Here is a 19,580-nt window from a genome sequence, read left to right on the forward strand (position 1 = left end):
GAGGTCACACATGGCTAAGGGGAAGAGCTGGGACCACAGTCCATGCGCTGAGCTGTGACACGGGTCTCTGTGCTGCTGACACCCACTCGAGGCCTGCGGCTTATTCCAGGGGGATGGCAGAGCTGGGGGCACGGCTATTTCACGAGGTCCCCTGGGCACGGACTCCGCTCCCCACCCACCCCAACCCCCAGGTGAGGTGTGTCCTTGCTGCCACCAAGGCTGCTGTGGGGACCCAGGAGGGGCTGCATGTTTGCACAGAATTCCTGTGCGGGCACAGATTGCGCGTGCACGTATGTGCGTGTGAGGGTGATGTCACTGCAAGTGTGAAGATAAGATTGTGTGTGTGTATGTGAGTCTGCGAGTGTGTGTGAGTGTGTGTGTATCTGAGTGATTGTGAGTGTAGGCATGAGGGTGTGTGTAAGTGAGCATGCACACGTGTGTGTGTGTGTGTGTGTGATTTTGTGATTATGGAGTATGCAACCATGTGTGTGCAAGAGCATGTGCCTGAGGCTATGTGTGAGCATGAGTGAGTGTGAGTTTGCATGTGAGCATGAGAGTCTGTCTGACCATGTGTCTGTGTGTTTGTGGGGGTGTGAGTGTGTTTGAGTGTGTCTGAGCGTGTGAGCGTGTGCATCCAAGCGCTCCTACGAGTCGAGTGCCTCTCAGTTCTTCCTGGCTAGAGTGACGGCCCCACGCAATGAAGAACGTGGAACAGCAAGAATGGGCTCTGCAGCTCTGTCTCAATGATGTCTGGGAGGCCGTGTCCCCATCAGGGTGCTGGGGCCACTTGAGACGGGGCCGCACCTGCTCCTTCTCCGGGCAGCAGCCTGTCCTCTGTGTCCTTGGAGAAATGAACCAGGAGTTTACCCAGACTGGAACGGGATCCATCTGACCTCTCCAGCTGCCCGTTTACCTGGATGAGGCCGAGCGCCTCGATTTACGGACAAGGAAACAAAGCTTAAGGAAGCTCTGTGTAGCTTGCCCAAGTCACAGCCTCCCGGGCGACAGGGGCAGGATTCAAACTCAGGCTGCCTCGTCCCAGAGCCTGCGCTCTGCCCCACACCGCACTGCCTCCCAGAAGCTCTGCCCGCTGGGATTTTTCTTCCCGCTCCCTGGGCAATACTTTAATCTCTGTGCCTCAGTTGCATCATCTGCAAGATGGGGAGGAAGCTCCACCCAGAATCGCTAGTGTGAGCAGCGCATGCGCGGGGTGTGGGGTCTGCCTCTGTCCCAGGCACCCACCTGGCTGCCTTTGGCCTCCGCAGGCTCCTCCGGTCTGCTGCTCAGGGAAGCTTCCAGCACGCTGCCCACAGCCTGGAACAGGTCCCTGGTGGCTGCCTGGCGCCTCTGGTCCTCAGGGCGGGCCTTGGCACTCGCTGTCACCAGGGCCTCGCTGACACGCTGCAGAGCCCGGCTAGCCTCCCGCTGGGCTCACCCAAAGAAGGAAAAGCAGTGTGAGCCCCTGCTTGGGGTAGACCCTCTTCCGTGCCATCCAAGGGACAAGGCTGCAGCGGAGGGGGCCTGGAGGGGCACACGCCAGGGAAGAGCTGGGCTGCAGCCGGCGCACGGCTGCCTGCGTCCCTGACCAGAGGCCTGGTCCTCCCTCCTTGCAGCACTCGGAGTTCCCTCAGCAGAGTGTCCCGGTCTGCCTCTGTCTGCGTCCTTCCCAGAGCGCCCTGCACAGTGCCCAGCACGTAGCAGGCCTTCAGGGACACTCGATGATTAGACTGGATGGATGAATGGATGGACGATGGATGGATGGAAGGATGCATGAAGGATCAACAGGTGGGCAAATGGATAGATGGGAGGGTGGGCGGGTAGGTGGATGGATGAATAGATAGGTGGGCAGGTAGATGGATGGATGGGTGGGTGGGTAGATGGATGAAAGATGGATAGATGGGTGGATGGATGACAATGAATGAAGGATGGATGGGGGGAAATGGATGGATGGGTGGGCAGGTGGATGGATGGATGGGTGGGTGGGGGTATGGATGAAGGATGGATAGATGGGTGGATGGATGGACACAGCACTTCTTCCAATTTTGTAAGGAGTATTTGTGAATTTATTTGTTTAATGTCTGGCTGTCCCAGTCGTCTGAAAGTGCCACAAGGGCAGAGGCCACATCTGCGTAATTCACAGCTGAATTCTCACCAAGTTGCACAGCACCTGGCACATACTAGACATTCAGGAAGCGCTCATTGGATGAATGAATACATGCGTGCACACGTGAATAGAAGGATGGAGAGAGGATTCTGTATTAACAGGTACACGTGCATATAGTGCGTATGCACATAAAATAGCTGGATGAGCTCGTGGGTGTGTAAACGGAAAGTGTCATATCCGCGGCACCCATGGCCCCTGAGATAGAGACCAGCCTTGCTGGCTTCAGGCTGAGAATCTGAGGTTTCGGCCTCCTGCCAGAGCGCATGGAGCAGAGCCAGGCCGTTCTCCCCTCCAACTGTTTACATGTCTTCCTTTTTAACCCTCAGCTGCCAGGACCCTGCCAACATGGGGTCTGAATTCGAGCTCTCCAAGAAGCTGATCCCGAGGCAAAGATCTGAGAGCAGGTCGTTTATTCAGAGGGGACCCTGGGAATAAACTGGGGGTGGGGGTGAGACAGGGAAGGGTGGAAGGCGAGGCAGGGGTGTGGCCACGCCCGTTTCCTGGGGCTCAATCCTGCTTGGGACTACCGGTCAAGAGGGTACAGGTGCCCCAGCCCCATGAGTCACTGACACTGCATGAATTACCTGCCCTGTGGGTAGATAGAGGACAGGGGGGTGTCTGGGGGTTGGGGAAGGCCCCCAGGCAAGGAAAGGCAGGATCCGGTGTGTGCTGGGGTGGGGGACACGGGCACTCAGCAGCTGTGTCTGGACGTGAACTTGGCCACCAAAGATTAATTAGACTCAGTTACCCTCTCAAGTTGCTCACCGGTGGGTGGGGAGACGGTGTGGGCGGACAGCCCTCGCACCCAGCATGGGACACCCTCCCGTGCACCACCCACGCGGGACCCCTGGAAAGAAGGTGGCAGAGGTCTTGGTGGCATCGGAAGAGCCCCATGACTGAGAGCCCCCTTCGGCCCATGCCCAGCTGGGCTGTCACCCACCGCCATGGAGGAGCGTGTCCCATGGCGGGCTCGGCGGGTGGGGGCTACACACCTGGGCCAAGGGGCTGAGCTCCTCACTGTGGCAGGTCACCTCCCTCAGCGCCTCGGCCAGCCCCTGCACCCGCTGCATGTCCTCCAGGCTGGCGGTGACCGCAGACAGCGACCCCAGCACACGCTCTCTGACCTTGGCACGGGGCGAGAAAGGCGGGGAGAGGAAATGTAACCCCAGTGGCTCCGTGAAGTCATTTCAGAAAGGTGTGGGGTCAGAGGAGCGACCAGGCTCCTCTGGGGTTCTCTGAAGCCCTGGTGGCTTTGGTTTGCCGCATGGCTGCTATGGTAAGAGTGACAACGGCCTTCCACTTTCTGATCCCCAAAACCAGTGAGCATGTCACCTCATGTGGCAAAAGGCAGCTGGGCAGAATCACTGAAGAGCCTGAAGGCCAGGCAGTCCTGCCGCTGGGGACACAAAGCACGAGCGAGGGGCTGGCTTTGGCCATGTCAGGGAAACCCTAAGAACATCAGATGTGGACCGGGTGAGCCACCACAGTCTCTTGCCCTCTGTTTCCTCATCCATAACATAGATGGGGACCTCCCCTTTTACTCTGTAGGGGGATTACACATCCATGAAGCCCTAATTCAGGGTCTGGCAGTAACCATGACAACTGCTGCTTTTTGTTTTGAATATGCACATGGTGTCCAGCACCCTGCTATATAGTACCTTCCTGCAAACCCTCCAGGGACCAGGACATGCCTTTTTTTTCTCTTCTACATGCCCAGCAGGAGTGTCTGTGTGTGTACATGCATGCTTGTATGCATATTCATGTGCATATTCATGTGCATACACATGCATATTCATGTGACATGCACTGAGTGGATGTAATTGTATGTTCTGCAATAATTGTCCATACCGTTAAGTTGTCACATAGGAAATGGCCATCTTGTGGATTAAAACTGGTTGAATGTTGTCAATTTTTTATAGTTCAACCTTTAGTTGCAGTGATTGTAATTCTTACTTAACTCTGACCACCACTTTATGCCGAAAATAGTATTATTTTCCTTCTTTTCCAGATAGGGAAACTGAGGCTTAGAGAGGTTCAGTCCTTGGCCCATGACAATGCAGATGGTGGTAAGTGACAAAGCTGGGACAACATCTAAGGGCCAACCCCAAATGCTGACCCATATGACCGAAGCCAAGTCACTTTTCTGCTCCAGGCCTTGATTTTGTTGTCTTTGACACGAAGGGATATTTGACACTAGGTATGGAGTGACGCTGTGTGACTTCCTCCCAGCCCCAGAAGCCCGTGACTCCACGAAGGCCAAGAAAGCAGGTTATCAATGGAGAAGTCATTTTCTTCACTTTGTGTCACTCACAGGGACCCAGAAGGAGGCGATGTTGGCCACTTGGGAGACACTCCAGGCTTCTCCTCTGATCCCTGAATCCCAGCCCCAAGCCCAAAGGGGGCTGCACACAGACCCTGGGACCCCAGCGAAATGGTGTGTAAGGAACCACTGCGAGCACCTTCCGCCTGACGTCCACTCCCAGCTGGGGCCCCGAGCCCTGGCCCTGGCGCTCCTGGTTCAACACAGAGGACACGGACTTGGCCAGCTGGAGGAGCCGCTCGGGGCCACGCTCGCCTTGCAGAGTGGTGGCGATATTCTCTGACACGGCAGCCTGGAATGCCCCGTCCGCAACACGTGCGTCTCCGAGTCTCACCTGTCGGGAAGCCAGGAATGTGCTCAGTGGTCCCTGTTCAAGAACCTAAGGCCTGGCTGGGCGCGGTGGCTCACGCCTGTAATCCTAGCACTCTGGGAGGCCGAGGCAGGCAGATCACTCAAGGTCACGAGTTCCAGGCCGGCCTGAGCAAGAGCGAGACCCCATCTCTACTAAAAATAGAAAGAAATTAATTGGTCAACTAAAAATATATAGGAAAAATGAGCCGGGCATAGTGGCACGTGCCTGTAGTCCCAGCTACTCGGGAGGCTGAGGCAGGAGGATGGCTTGAGCCCAGGAGTTTGAGGTTGCTGTGAGCTAGGCTGATGCCACAGCACTATAGCCCAGGCAACAGATTGAGACTCTGTCTCAAAAAAAAAAAAAAAATCTGGGGCCTGAAGTCACAGTTCTTAACGTAGGGAGCCAGAGCAGGCCTGGATGCCTTCGACCTGGCCCGGGGGCTCTAGGGCACTTCCTGAGGCCGGAGGGTAGCCGGACCCACTTGTACCGGGCAGCCGATGGCCACCAAAACCAAGCCTTGGTCAACTCAAGCCTTGGGCAAGTCATCGCTTCATGGGTCCCCTGCCCTCCTCATCTTATTCTAAATCCCATCCCCTCCACCCTGCTTCTGACCCCTGAAATCTTCTCGGGACTTTATCCAGGTCCTGCTTTGTGTCCCTGCTGGCTGCTCTTGTCCTCTTTTCTCTGAGCTCTCTGGAGGCACTGGCCTGACTCATGCCAGGGTCCTTCTGCGCCATCCCTGCCCCTGGCTCCCAAGACCCTACCCCCACCCTGGCCACTAAGTCATAAGATCTGCACAGGTTGAGACAACTCCGGTCATGTCCATGGCTGTATTTCCAGGACTTGACACATAGTAGAAGCTCGGTCAATATTTGTTGAAGGAATGAATGAATCAGTGACTAATTTGGCTATGCCTTTGGCTGCCTGTCATCTGGCTACCCTTTTGGTGAGGTTCAGACGGCCCAGGAAGTTTTCTCAGTAAACAAACTATGGCCACCGCCACGACCTACCTTAACTGCTGCATGGGTCTGCTGTCTGTCCCCCGCGTGATTGGTGACAGAAATGACCACTGTCAGCACAAAGTCATTGTTTTCTTTTCCAAGTGGCAGATAAACTGATGGGAGGACAGGTTCAGGGCCACAGTGTAGGCAGGAACCTGGAAAAATAAAAATTGAGCAGTTAGAGGGGCATCTCCAGGCCACAGGGACACTGCAAGCCACCCAGGCAGAGCCAGGTCACCGGGCCACAACAGCCACCACTCTTGAAGGCATGGCAGGCACTTGGAGACTCCATGCATTCAGGGAGTAGACAGCCATATACACTGGTCCACTGTCTTCTCTAACTAAATGCAGGTCACTGTAACTTTGCAATAACTTTACTAACATCGGTGAAAAATTGCAGAAAAAAACCTCCCATTTACCACTTTTTTAAAATAAAAAATTCAAAGTGGTAAACCAAATGGTACAAAGAAGAAAAAGAAAGAGAAAGAGTAGGGGTGAGGGAGAGAGGGAGCTCAAAATGTATGCAAGCTCCTTCAAATGTCACTTCCTTCTTGTTGTTGTTGTTTTTGAGACAGAGTCACACTCTGTTGCCCCGGTTAGAGTGTCGTGGCATCAGCCTAGCTCACAGCAACCTCAAACTCTTGGGCTCGAGCGATCCTCCTGCCTCAGCCTCCCAAGTAGCTGGGACTACAGGCATGTGCCACCATACCCGGCTCATTTTTTCTATATATTTTTAGCTGGCCAATTAATTTCTTTCTATTTTTAGTAGAGACGGGGTCTCCCTCTTGCTCAGGCTGGTCGCGAACTCCTGACCTTGAGCAATCCGCCCACCTCGGCCTCCCAGAGTGCTGGGATCACAGGCGTGAGCCACTGTGCCCGGCCAAATGTCACTTCCTTTATGAAGCCCTTCCCTGGCTGCTGTCTCTACAACAGCCGCCCCTACTGTCATGTGTGCCTTTGTTTACCTGTTGTCTCGACCATGCCGCTAGACCATGAGGTCAGGGACTTTCACTCTTTTGCCCCCTGATATTTATCTAGCACCTGGAACAGAGCCTAGCATTTGATCCCCATTTGCTGTAAAAATGAATGAATGAATAGCCTTTGTGTCCTTAAATAGGACCCGCCTAGCACTGGCCTCACTCATCATCCCATAGCAGGCAGATAATCAATCATGAAGCTATTAACTTGCAATTGAAACTCCTGTTTCTTCGGCCACACTTCCCTGCCTTCTTGCTAACCCGTGTAAGGCAGGGGGAGGTAGTAAAGTGAATAACCAGTTGCAATTAGAGCGGCTGTCCTGGCTTCTCCCTTTGCAGGGATTCAGGGTTGAAATAACATCTACTTACCATACTTGGGTTTTTTCCTTCCAGGCTCAGCCTGAGTGACAGCCCTCTTAATGGCCCTGAGCGTCCACATCTATCGGACAGGGCACCCCGTGAAAACTACACTCCCTTGGGTCTGTGACTAGCTTAGGTCCACCTGTCCCTAAGGAAGGTGTGGAGCTAACATCACTGTCATGTTTGATGCTGGTGAATCCTGGTGGCACTCCTGTGCCCACGTTTGGAGGACAGTTCCCGTCTGCCTAGGACATTTTCGGAGCCCATGTGAGGGCCATAAAATGCCAAAGCCCACTGGGAGGAGACAAGGAACCAGATGAACCCTGCAAGCACCAATCACCACCGAAATGGGGGAACAAAGGCCACGTGGGCTGCTCTCCCGCCACTCTGGCCGATGCCCCGCTGCTGCCCCGGGTGTGGGTTGTTCGCGTGACCACGGGAGGGAGGCTGTGCAGGGCCTTATGCAAGGTGGCGGGGTCTTCCACAGTCATCGTCTGTAAACCTTTGCAAAAAAGCCTTCTCCTTCCAGCTCGGCTGGTCCTGTCCCATTACCCATTCCCTGCCACCACCCGCAAGGCAGGATCAATAACGTCGTTGAAGATTATATGCTCCAGACCCCTCTCTGTCTTCCCAAATAGCTCCAGCCTTCCCAGGGGTCTTGGCTACTCCGAGTGTGTGTCGGGGATGGTGTCCTTGTAGTGGCCCCTAATGGTCACACTGGTGGGCATCCTGGCTCATGTCACCCTTACAATGTCCCCATGCAAAGACAGAGGGCATTTTGGAGCTACTGATGAGACCTGCTTCTCAGGTCTCTGTGGGGTGCTGGCTGGGTCAGCGCCTTGGGGGTGGGGGCCCAAGGATTAGGGGGTGCCCTTTTCCTGCCAACCTCTCTCGGACATAGAGCTCATTCTTAGCAGCTTCCAGAGCGAGACGGGCCCCTGTTCTCAGCAGGGAAGAGCCCAGGAGCTGAGGGGAGAGCAGAGTCCTCAGGCGGTACCTGACTCCAGGCAGAAGCAGTACTGCAGGCCGCCCGGGGCGGTGGAGGCGTTGCAGAGGATGGAGAAGCTTGTCAGAACGGTGCCCTCCTCCGGGGCGATGGCGCAGGTGGGTGCCTTGGGGGGAGGCAGGGTGCTGATCACGTAGGTGTCCTCCCCGTAGGCATGCCTGGTCAGTGCTGCAGTCAAGACAGATCACGCTTAGGGGCCTGTGTAGGTTCTACAAACTCGAACATGCTTCAGGATCACCAAGGAGCTTGTTAACCATGCAGATTCCTGGGCCCCTCAGACCGCTCCAGAGATTTTGGGGCAGGCCCAGAAATCTGCATGTCTGACAACTCTCCCAGATGCAGGGCACCCCAGGGTCTCCCTTTGAGAAATTGGGCAGAGTTGGGGAAGACAATCAGAGCTAAGCTTGGATTTCAGTTCTGCCATTTATTAACCAAGTGACCTTAGACTTGGTTAGTCGGTTGGCTTTTTAATTTTTAAAAATTTTTTATTTTTAATTATTATGGGTGCATAATAAAATTGTATATCTTTATAGGATACTTTTTTTTCTTTTTGAGACAGGGTCACTCTGACACTCAGGCTGGAGTACAGTGGCATGATCACAGCTCTCAGCAACCTCAAATTCCTGGGCTTAAGCGATCCTCCTGCCTCAGCCTCCTGAGTAGCTGGAACTACAGGCATGTGCCACCATGCCCGGCTAATTTTTTTCTATATATATTAGTTGGCCAATTAATTTCTTTCTACTTATAGTAGAAACGGGGTCTCGCTCTTGCTCAGGCTGGTTTTGAACTCCTGACCTCGAGCAATCCGCCCGCCTCGGCCTCCCAGAGTGCTAGGATTACAGGCGTGAGCCACCACGCCCGGCCCCTGGGCTTGTTTTAAATGACAAGCTCTGAGTCACCCCCTGGCAGGACACGCAGGTGGCACAACCCCAGCATGACCTGCTTGTACCACTGGTGTCCTCTCCCTCATCCTGCAGGGCAACAATTCCGAGGAAGCTGTTTTGATGATCCCCAGTCCTCGTGTGGGGAAACTGAGGCACAGAGAGGTCACATCCTTTACCCGACGTGTCCCGGGCAGAACGTGGTTGTGGCGGGACTCACGTGGCCAGAGCCTGTGCCCCAGATATCAGTGTTTCCGTGCATCTTTGTTCCCAGACGGGAAGTGAGGGGGGGGGGGGCTGCGCACCTGTGGCTCTGATCCTGACGACCTGGCCCCAGGTGCGCAGGAGGGAACTGCGCAGGCGCAAGGCGGAGGCGTCGCTCTGCAGCGGGGTCAGCGAGCTGGGCCAGAATCCTCCGAGCCCGCAGGCGTCCGGCAGGGGCTCGGCCTGAAAGACAGCAGCGCCCGGCAGGGCCCCTGAGGCTGTCGCAGGGCCACTGGGCCTCAGCAGGCCGGTGGCTTCTGACTGCCGGGGGGCCTTCCAGATTCATCTGTGGTGAGTAGAGGGCAGGCCCCGGCGGCTTCCCGGGAGGCCGCCCTGGGAGGCCCAGTCTCCATCCGCGTGGGGGGGGGGTTGTCTGAGGCCAGGTCCCCAGGAGCACAGCCTGGGATGGGGACCTGTGTGCAGGTCACCTATGGAGGGAGGCGCTCAGGGGAACCCCTGGGAGGGAACAGGGCAGAAGGAAGGGGGACAGAGAAGTGGCTTCAGGGGGCGTCAGCCTGGCCCCCGGGGGAGCTCTGAGCATAAGCTTCGTGGCCACCGACGTTGCCTTCCTCGGGGGCGGGGAGCCGGGTGGCTGTCACATCCCACGTCCCTCGCCTGTGGGCCAACAGCTACTGGAACAGGTGCGTCAGCCGGGGAAGGGGACTGGGCTGGGGCGCCAGCGGCATTCGCTGCAGGGTTTCTCCCACGTTTTCGCTCTCTTGTGTCCATCCTCCCTGCTGACAAGTCCCTGACCCTCCTCTGCAGCCACACCCCGTCCCTGACTCCACGGGCTCTGAGTGGGGTCGGCCAGTCCCAGCTCCGCACGGGGCGTGGGACACCCCCGTCTTCCGGGTGATCCCAGTGGGCGGGAGAGTTCCCGTGTTTGAGTGTGGTCCGGGTCCTTACCTTCTCTGTCGGGGTGCTGTCTAAATACCAGCTGAACGTGGCCCCCGGGGAGTCATCGCCCATGGTGACCCTGAGCAGAATGTCTTCATGGACGTTCAGTGGCCCGCAGTTCTTCTCACAGCTGGAAGGCACACAGGGGACATTGCAAGGGAGCGTCTTTGGGCATGGCCGTGGTTTGGATGATTGTCCCCTCCAAACCTCACGCTGAAATTTGATCCCCTGTTTTGGAGGTGGGAGGCATTTGGGTCGTGGGGTCAGATCCCTTAGGAATAGATTAATCCCCTTTGTGTTGGGGGAGGAGGGAGTGTGTTCTTGCTCTATTAGTTCTTTTCAGAGCTGGTTGTTGAAAAGAGCCTGGCGCCTCCCTCTTCCCTCTCTTTCCTCCTCTCCCGCCGTGTGATCTCTGCACGTGCAGATGCCCTTTGTCTTCCGCCATGACAGGAAGCAGCCTGGGGACCTTGCCAGATGCAGGTGCCCACACTTGGACTTTCCAGCCACCAGAACCCGTGAGGCACAGTCTCGCTCTGTCGCCCAGGCTGCAGTGCAGTGGTGCCATCACAGCTCACTGCCACTCACTCGAATCCTGGGCTCAAGTGATCCTCCTGCCTCAGCCTCCCTAGTAGCTGGGACTATAGGTGTGCACCACCGTGCATGCCTAATGCTTTTTTATTTTGTAGAGATGGGATCTTGCTGTGTTGTCCAGGCTGGTCTGTAACTCCTGGCCTCAAGCAATCCTCCTGCCTTGGCCTCCCAAAGTGCTGGGATTTAGGTGTGAGCCACTGCACCAGGCCATTTTTTTCTTCCTAAGTTACCCAGCCTCAGATATTCCTTTCAGGCAACACAAAAACGAGTGAAGACAGATGTCTTGGGCACTCAAATGGTCTTTTGTCTGGTTCTTTTCAAGTCTTTTGAGAGGGTAGAGAATGGTCTTTTTTCAAATGAAGGATGGAATAAAAGCCACCCCTGCCCCAACCAACACCAGGACATAGCCTTGGTCGTGAGGGTGGAATGATTCACAGTCTGACCAAACTCCCGCTTCATTCACTGCCAGGGTGGGAACATGGAAAGTGCATGAGGCTGAGTGAGACAGGACACTGGGTTCAAATCCTGTCCCTGCCACTTACGAAAGGTCACCTTGTACAAGTCACTTAAACTCCCTGAGCCTCAGTTTCCCCGCCTGCAAAGTGAAGGGATAAAACCAAAGCATTTCTGTGATTACTTTCAGTTCTAGTAATAGTTAAATCATGCTGTGGTTTATGGCATGCACGCCATGCATGAATGGCTTCTACCTTTATTAGCTTGGCAACACTTACAACCCTGTGAGTGACGTATCCGAAATGCCACCGCACAGACGGGCAAACTAGAGCGTCTGTGATTCGTCCTAAGCGTGTGCATAGAACACGGACCACCACGTGTGGATCCGAACCCTGGGCCTTCTCTAATGTCCCGCCTCTCACTTGAGCCAACAAGAGGTCCCTTTGGCGTCTGCTGTGTGTCCAGGGCTGTATCCCGCAGGACAGCTCTTGAATCTTCCTACTTCCGTCCTCATATCTGTCCTAGTTCACGTGTGCGCATGTTCTCCATTTGCCCCCATTCCCTTCTCCACTGACCCCGAGCTCTGTGCCCAGGTGACCGCGCCCTGCAGACTGCCGCCCCCTGCTCGCACCCTCTGCTTCCGGTTGGGTGCACTGAGAGCCAGCGCTGACAGAGGCTGGGAGGGTGTGAGCAGAGCAGTCAGAGTATTAATTCACCACTCTCCCTGTTCCTTCCCTGACAGGTCACAGCCCCTCCCCCAAGGTCACTGTCCCATTGGGAGGTCCCCCTCCCCCAGCCACAGCTCCCTGGGCTCCAGTAACACCGTCCCGCTCTCACCCCTGCAGTCCTAGGAGCAATAATGGCCTCCGACACTGTTGTCACCCGACACTGTCATCCCTGATTTGTTCCCTTATCCCTGCCCACACGTGTAAACAGACCCTGCATCTAGCTCTCCTCTGTTCCCAGTCTGAGCAAGCCACCTGCTTCCTGCAGTGACAAAGGCCAAGTCACCTTGACCTCCCACCTCGACCCCTGCAGGGGCCTGAGCCATGCCCCTCCCCCCCAGTTCTCTCTCGCACTCCTTTGGCCCATTCTCCACTCTGCCACCAGAGCATTTTAAAGCAACGTGCGATCATGTCCCCCACCTGCTTAGAACCCTTGGGTGGCTTTCTCTAGAGAACTCTCAAGGGCAAGAGCAACATCTTTTTTTTTTTTTTTTTTTTGAGACAGAGTCTCACTTTGTTGCCCAGGCTAGAGTGAGTGCCGTGGCGTCAGCCTAGCTCACAGCAACCTCAAACTCCTGGGCTCAAGCGATCCTCCTGCCTCATCCTCCCGAGTAGCTGGGACTACAGGCATGTGCCACCATGCCTGGCTAATTTTTTCTATATATATTAGTTGGCCAGTTAATTTCTTTCTATTTATAGTAGAGACCGGGTCTTGCTCTTGCTCAGGCTGGTTTTGAACTCCTGACCTCGAGCAATCCACCCACCTCAGCCTCCCAGAGTCCTAGGATCACAGGCGTGAGCCACCACGCCCAGCCAAGAGCAAAATCTTAATAGTCCCTGCCTGAGCCCGGGCCTGCTTGGTCCACCAGCTCCTGCTCTTCTCCGTACTCGGGCCACCAGCCTCTTCCACTTACTCTTTGCCCACTCTGTTCCCTCTCCCGCCGCCCTGCCCTGCCCCCCTGCATTCCTGCTCCCCCTTGACATGTTCCCAAGGGACATTGTTCTCTGATCCCCCAGGCGGGGAGGTTGTCATAACAGTTGCCGATCACCAGCTGGTAACCCCCACGGGAACAGAGGCAGGGCCGTGTCTGCCCACTCTGGATCCCTGCCACTAGCCGGAGCTGGCTGTCAGGAAAAGGTGGCTGAATGATGAATGAATGAATGAATGAATGAATGAATGGATGGCAGCCCTGCAGGGAAGTGCCCATGCGCCCCACCTGACTCGAGGCCTGAGTTCCAGAGGAGCAGACACGTAGAGGCATCGCTCCGCCCTGTTCTGCAGCCGCTGGCCTCTCCGGACGGCCAGGCGCAGGGTGACGGCGGAGCCGGGCGGCGGCAGGCAGGGCGGTGGCAGCACCAGCTCCCTCCGGTCTGTGTGCAACAGCCGCCTCTCGACACAGTCGCTCCACTGAGCCCAGCAGCGCCCTGCAGGAGACGGGCGGACACTGTGACCCACCCCGGAACCCACCTTCTGGTTTGGGGCTTTTAAAAGAAAGGGGTCGTGAATAACAACATCGGCTCCAAATAGAGATTTCGATTTTTTCTTTTTTTTGAGACAGAGTCTCGCTTTGTTGCCCAGGCTAGAGTGAGTGCGGTGGCATCAGTCTAGCTCACAGCAACCTCAAACTCCTGGGCTCAAGCGATCCTCCTGCCTCAGCCTCCCGAGTAGCTGGGACTACAGGCATGCGCCATCATGCCCAGCTAATTTTTTCTATATATGTTAGTTGGCCAATTAATTTCTTTCAATTTTTAGTAGAGACGGGGTCTCACTCTTGCTCAGGCTGGTCTTGAACTCCTGACCTCGAGCGATCCTCCCGCCTCGGCCTCCCAGAGTGCTAGGATCACAGGCGTGAGCCACGGCACCCGGCCTTAAAGTCACTTTTCATGCAGGTGTGGGACTGGCGCTGCAGAAGGATGCTTCTGGGAAAATGACCCCTGCGTCACCCAGAGGCGGAGCAAACCTGCAGGGTGTGCTGGGCTCGCTGCGCCCCAGTGACTGCGCTGGTGATTGGGCAGGCACGTGGCAGGAGGAGCCACAGCCCCGGCGGACTGTCCAGAGCAACTTCTCATCCCTGGTGCAATTGACGCTCCATGTGGATGAGGCTGTCACAGCTCTGTGTCCCTAGGGGATACTGTGGGGACCTGGAGGCTGTACTTCCACCTGGGAGGCTGCTGTGTCATCTCCTTCTTTACGTTAGCTGCTCCCTAAGTTGCTTCATTCTCCGCCCTTGGACTCTGTTTATCGATGTGTCTCCGCCAATCCCTCCCTCCCCACCACCTCCAGAGCAGCGGTCACTCCCAGATACGTCCGGGGGCCAGGCTCATCAGCTGCCACCTCCACTCTCCAGCTGTGTCTCTGTATTCGGATAGTGAGAACTGACATTCAGAAAGATGTCATGTCCATGTAGCAACTGACATCCAAAGCCTTAGCATTTTGGATGACTTTCGACCCAGTTATTCCATGTCTAGAAATTTATTTGTTTATTTTTGAGACAGAGTCTCCCTTTGTTGCCCAGGCTAGAGTGAGTGCCGTGGCATTAGCCTAGCTCACAGCAACCTCAAACTCCTGGGCTCAAGTGATCCTCCTGCCTCAGCCTCCCGAGTAGCTGGGACTACAGGCATGCACCACCATGCCCAGCTCATTTTTTGTATATATATATTTTTTTAGTTGGTCAGTTAGTTTCTTTCTATTTTTATTAGAGACGGGGTCTCACTCAGGCTGGTTTCGAACTCCTGACCTTGAGCAATCCACCCGCCTCAGCCTTCCAGAGTGCTAGGATTACAGGCATGAGCCACTGCACCCAGCCTAGAAATTTATTTATGAAAGTAACCACAGAGGTAAATAAAGATTGAACTGTAAGGATGTTCATTACAGTGCTATTTATAAAAGCAAACAATTTGAAACAACCTAAATGTCCAAAAAGAAGGCACTGGCAAATACATGCTCATACATTAACTTGAGGGTCTATTATGCAGTTATTATGAATCGAGTTGGGGAAGATACCACAACATTAACATATGCAGGTTCAATTTTTTTTTTAAAAGGGGGGGGGTAACAAAAGCAATATGCACAGTGTGCATGGCATTCATTTTATTTCCAAAACAACGTGTGAGTAGCTAGGATAGACCCCTAAGAAAAGGAGGACACTGTTTCTAAAATATGAGCTCCAGTGCTGCCATATTGGTTTGTCAGAAAATGCCCAACTCACTTGCTAGTCCCTCTCCCCAGAGACACACCCAGGGGGTGGGGGTGAGGGGAGGGATCCCCGCTAGAGGGGAGGAATATTTCATCCCTTGCATTGTTTGGAATTGCCAATGCATGGACCGACCTTTCCAGTTTCAATACTGGTTTTTTTTGTTGTTGTTTTTCAGGGTGTGGTCAAATCTCATCAATATTGGTTTTAAAGTCTCTACATCTCCTTGTTGCCAGCATCCAGGGGAAGCCACACCCTGGTCTGCACCACCATCACCACCCCCACCTCCCCCACCCCCTCACCCCCACCCCCTTCTGCCGCTGTTCTCCCCACCTCCCAGTGCCATGCAGTTTGCAACCTCTGCCACGTGCAAGTTGCACAAAGCGCCAGGCAGAAGTAATGCCAGCATGAATAGTAAGAAGAAGTGCAAGATCTGACCGCTATTCATTACTATCTTTTTTGTCCTAATGTTTAGGACCGGGAATAGTCATCACTGCTGAGTGAGACCTGCAAGACCACCTACCACAGGACCACTGGAAGCGCAAATCCTTGTCCTTGTCCGGCCAGCCCAGCGTGACTGTCGTGAAGGGATCTGTGTATGGACCAGGTTTAACGTACACCTCCGCGTTGCTTTTATCGTTCTGCGGAAAGAGCAGCCGGCTGGTGAGACACTGCGCTACGGTTTGCTCAGCCTCACTGCGGGGCGCCTTGCACCCCAGAGCAATCTGAGCCGACAGAGGAAGGCGTGGAGTGCAGACTGACCCTGCCCAGCCCACCTGGCTTCCCCTCGTGGGGCGTCCGCTGCATTCTAAGGACCGCTGGGTAAGTGACTTTGTTCTCAGTGTGGGCTCAGGGTCCACCGTGCATCCGACTGTGTCAACAGAGGCCACTCCGGGCGGGGCCCTGTGCTTGGGTTTGGAGATGCAGGAGCAGAGACTCAGCCCCTGCCCTCGCCTGCCTGCACGGAACTGCAGGGTGGTTGACTGACCATTAAACCAGAGTGGTAACTGCGGCAGAGGAGGGGAGCCCAGGGGATCAGGAGAACGTAGCAGGGGAGGCAGTAGGTTGAGAATGTAGGTGCGGGGTCCGGCCAGATCGCAGGCGGGATCAGTGGCCCTGTGACCTCCGGCCAGTTTCTAAGTCTCAGCTTCTGTTGCTCCGAGGGTTTGATAGCAGCTGTCCCCACGGCTGCTGTGATCCAATCTGCTCACACTGAGTCTGGCACGGAGGAAAGGTGCAAGGCTGCCACCTTTATAAACCAGCTGGCAGGGGTGGGGGTAGCTGTCCCAGAGCCCAGGCTCCCAGGGAGGAGGAGGAAGGTTTAGCTGGGCAGCAGTGGAGAGCACATGGCTTCTAGGAAGCGGAGATGGCAGGACACACGGTGTGTTCTGGAGTTAATTTTGGTGGCACCTGTTCAACAGCTCAGGCTGTGGAGCCTCTTATCCAAGCCTAGAGGACTTGGCCTGGAATAATACGAGGCCAAAGTGGGACTCACCCCCCTGTGGCTCCCATAGCCTGAGAATAGAATCCAAACTCCTTGCCGTGGTGCCTATGCCAGATCGCCTCCTGTTAGTGTTAGTGGCTGTCACTGCGCCCTATTGGTTCTTGTCACACACTTATCCCAGTTCCTAATTATATGCTAATTTGTATGTTAGTCTCACCCAGTAAGCCTCATGAAGGCAGGGACACATCTGTTTATTCACCATTGTATCCCCAGCACCCAATATCATAGCTTTAATATTGCAAATTCAGAATAAGTCTTTGTTACTGAATAAATGCACGCATGAACAATGTCAACAGCAAGGAATTGAAGATCAGTCTTATTACTAAAAACTAAGAACATGGGCCTGTTTTCTAATATAAAGCTATATTAGAGAGCTATGAATTTCCCTCTGGGCACAGCTTTAGCTGCATTCCACATATTTGCATAGGTTATATTATCATTGTCATTTAGTTAAACATATTTCTAATTTCCCTTGTGATTTCTTCTTGACCTATTGGTTTTATTTTTAGAAATGTGCTGTTTAATTTTCAAGATGCCTAAGAACTATTTATACATCCTAGATATGCCCAATTCTGTTGTGGTTAGAGAACATACTTTGTTTGATTTCAATCCTTTTGGGTCTCTTTTCATATGGAAGAATTCTTGGGGATTCCTAGTGCTCGGATTATTAGTACCAACCAACCAGAACTCAAAACTAAAACAGAGTGCTTGGGCATCTTTTCCTTGTGAGGTTACATTTTTTTTTTCTTTTAAATACTCACATTCTTTTCTTCGGCATTCATTCCAGATGGTTCTTGGAGACTGGCAGGGGCTGTGAACACAGTGGGAATGGGTATCAAGGTTTGGCTGGAAACCTTATAAACTGTTGTCAAGAGGCAGAGTCAGAAGGTCGTGCGGACATTCCCTAGGGACATCCCCTTGGAAATGGTCTTTGAGAACACAGCAAACATTCAGGTCATAGGGAAATGGATCAAAGCAAACCGTCATGTCCACCTTTGGGCTACAGACAGTGGTTAGTAGCTAAGAAAGAGGCAGCTGCCCATGCAGATAAAACAGGAGAGTTAAAGTCAGGCAGTGGCAACTGTGCGCTGCTAATGTTTAACCACCAGTGGAGGGGGTGGGAGCGAGGAGCCTTGGATTGTTGCAGTGTTTGCTCATGTTCCCACCAGAGTGGGTCTCAAGCTCCCAACCTGTCGTTACTGAGTATAGAGTAAGGAGAGATGGGCACAGTCAGCTCTGGCTTGCGGGTGGGAGCCGGGGTGAGTACCTCCGTGCGTTTCCGTACCCTCTTATTGGCCCCGTATCGACTATGTTCACTGGGTGGGTTGGTTATTCTTTCTAAGTCTTAGTTTCCTCTTCTATAAAAAAAAGACCGAAGGTGATCCTTGTATTACTATCTCAGTGCTCCAGGAAGCCCGAAGGCCTTTGATCATACTGCATTGTAAACTACACATGTATAAAGAATGTCAGTGTGGGCCAAGCGCGGTGGCTCACGCCTATAATCCTAGCACTCTGGGAGGCCGAAGCGGGAGGATTGCTCAAGGTCAGGAGTTCAAAACCAGCCTGAGCAAGAGCAAGACCCCCGTCTCTACTATAAAATAGAAAGAAATTAATTGGCCAACTAAAAATATATAGAAAAAAGTAGGCAGGCATGGCGGCACATGCCTGTAGTCACAGCTACTCGGGAGGCTGAGGCAGGAGGATCGCTTGAGCCCAGGAGTTTAAGGTTGCTGTGAGCAAGGCTGACGCCACAGCACTCTAGCCTGGGCAACAGAGTGAGACTCTGTCTCAAAAAAAACAAACAAACAATGTTAGTGTGCCAAGTTAAAAAAAATGGAAAAGGTACACTCAATCGATGTCTCTTAAGATATTGAAATGTTAATATGATTAATGTCTAATTACAGTGATTAAGGTAGGAACTTAGAGTTATTCCATATGATTCACAAGGCCCCAGTGACTTGGATATATTAAGGGCTGGGACAGCTGGGAATTTAAAAGATTCTCTCCACGCGAGTTATCATTCACACAGCTATACCTTTGAAGGTCTGTAAAATTATACAAAGCAAGGCTCAGATGCCAGACAAAGAGGCCTTTCTTAATCTTAAGAAGTAAGACAGTCAAATAATTTTGAATGAAGGAATTAGGAGAAATAGTTGCTGCCTCTGATCCTGCAGTGAATTAGCTAAGTGATTTCTGCAAAGTCCATTAACCCTTCTGGGCTTCTAATCCGGAGGAAGTTGGAACACATGGGACAGGAGGGCTGTCAGATGGGCATCTGATTGTGTCCCTCACCCCCCAACCTCTGCCTAGACATCGCTGCCTCTTCCTTGTGGAATCAGCACCTGTGGGTGCTATTTTCCCTGGGCAACCATCCCTCCCCTACTCTCGGCTCTAGGTCTGGGTGATGCTGACCCTACAGCACGCTCCAGGGTGGGCATGTGATCCTGACCTGCCCAAACTGAGCACCACTTCCCCCTGGTCTCAGCAGCTGGTCCTGGAGGGAAAATGAACCGAGCCTGGGCCAGCAAGGGGCAGCCCCAGGACTTGTGATTGGAGAGAGAGCAATAGTGCTCTCTCTCCTCTGGGCTTGAGAATCAAAGCCTGGGGCCATCTTGCACTGCTTGGGAAGAGAGAATCAGAGTGAAGCCAACACGAAACCAAGAGCTGGGGAGAGGCAGATTCTGAAGACACTGAGCGATGATACATCTAGCTGGACTTCAGACCAGGTCCACCCCCTGGACTTTTCATTTTCTGAGCTGATGAAATTTCCTTTTCACTCAAGCCAGTTTGAGCTGATTTTCTGTCCGTTGCTACTCAGAGTCCTGGCAAACATATTCGGGGTGAACTTTAACTCTGGTGGCTACTCAGCGGCTGTTATCCCATCCCTCCTC

The 19,580-nt window shown here is 53.7% G+C and overlaps 2 protein-coding genes across 2 annotated transcripts in view; one reads left to right on the forward strand and one right to left on the reverse strand.

Annotated features, from left to right (window-relative positions):
- Positions 1 to 19,580, reverse strand: part of LOC105861207 (polycystin-1-like protein 2) — an 88,750-nt gene that overhangs the window by 43,781 nt on the left and 25,389 nt on the right. The window contains exons 9-18 of the mRNA XM_012746570.2: positions 17,451 to 17,500; positions 15,709 to 15,826; positions 13,209 to 13,416; positions 10,232 to 10,352; positions 9,367 to 9,508; positions 8,172 to 8,348; positions 5,847 to 5,992; positions 4,624 to 4,818; positions 3,157 to 3,288; positions 1,243 to 1,425 (exon numbers count right to left, since the gene is read on the reverse strand). Of these exons, the coding sequence (XP_012602024.2) occupies positions 1,243 to 1,425; positions 3,157 to 3,288; positions 4,624 to 4,818; positions 5,847 to 5,992; positions 8,172 to 8,348; positions 9,367 to 9,508; positions 10,232 to 10,352; positions 13,209 to 13,416; positions 15,709 to 15,826; positions 17,451 to 17,500 (1,472 nt within the window). The remainder of the gene's footprint in view (positions 1 to 1,242; positions 1,426 to 3,156; positions 3,289 to 4,623; positions 4,819 to 5,846; positions 5,993 to 8,171; positions 8,349 to 9,366; positions 9,509 to 10,231; positions 10,353 to 13,208; positions 13,417 to 15,708; positions 15,827 to 17,450; positions 17,501 to 19,580) is intronic.
- BCO1 (beta-carotene oxygenase 1) overlaps positions 15,674 to 19,580 on the forward strand; it is a 77,302-nt gene continuing 73,395 nt past the window's right edge. Inside the window, exon 1 of the mRNA XM_075995815.1 lies at positions 15,674 to 16,007. The gene's annotated coding sequence lies outside the window, so the exon portion shown is untranslated. The remainder of the gene's footprint in view (positions 16,008 to 19,580) is intronic.

This window comes from Microcebus murinus, chromosome 20, assembly GCF_040939455.1.
Source record: "Microcebus murinus isolate Inina chromosome 20, M.murinus_Inina_mat1.0, whole genome shotgun sequence".
Lineage (NCBI taxonomy): Eukaryota > Metazoa > Chordata > Mammalia > Primates > Cheirogaleidae > Microcebus > Microcebus murinus.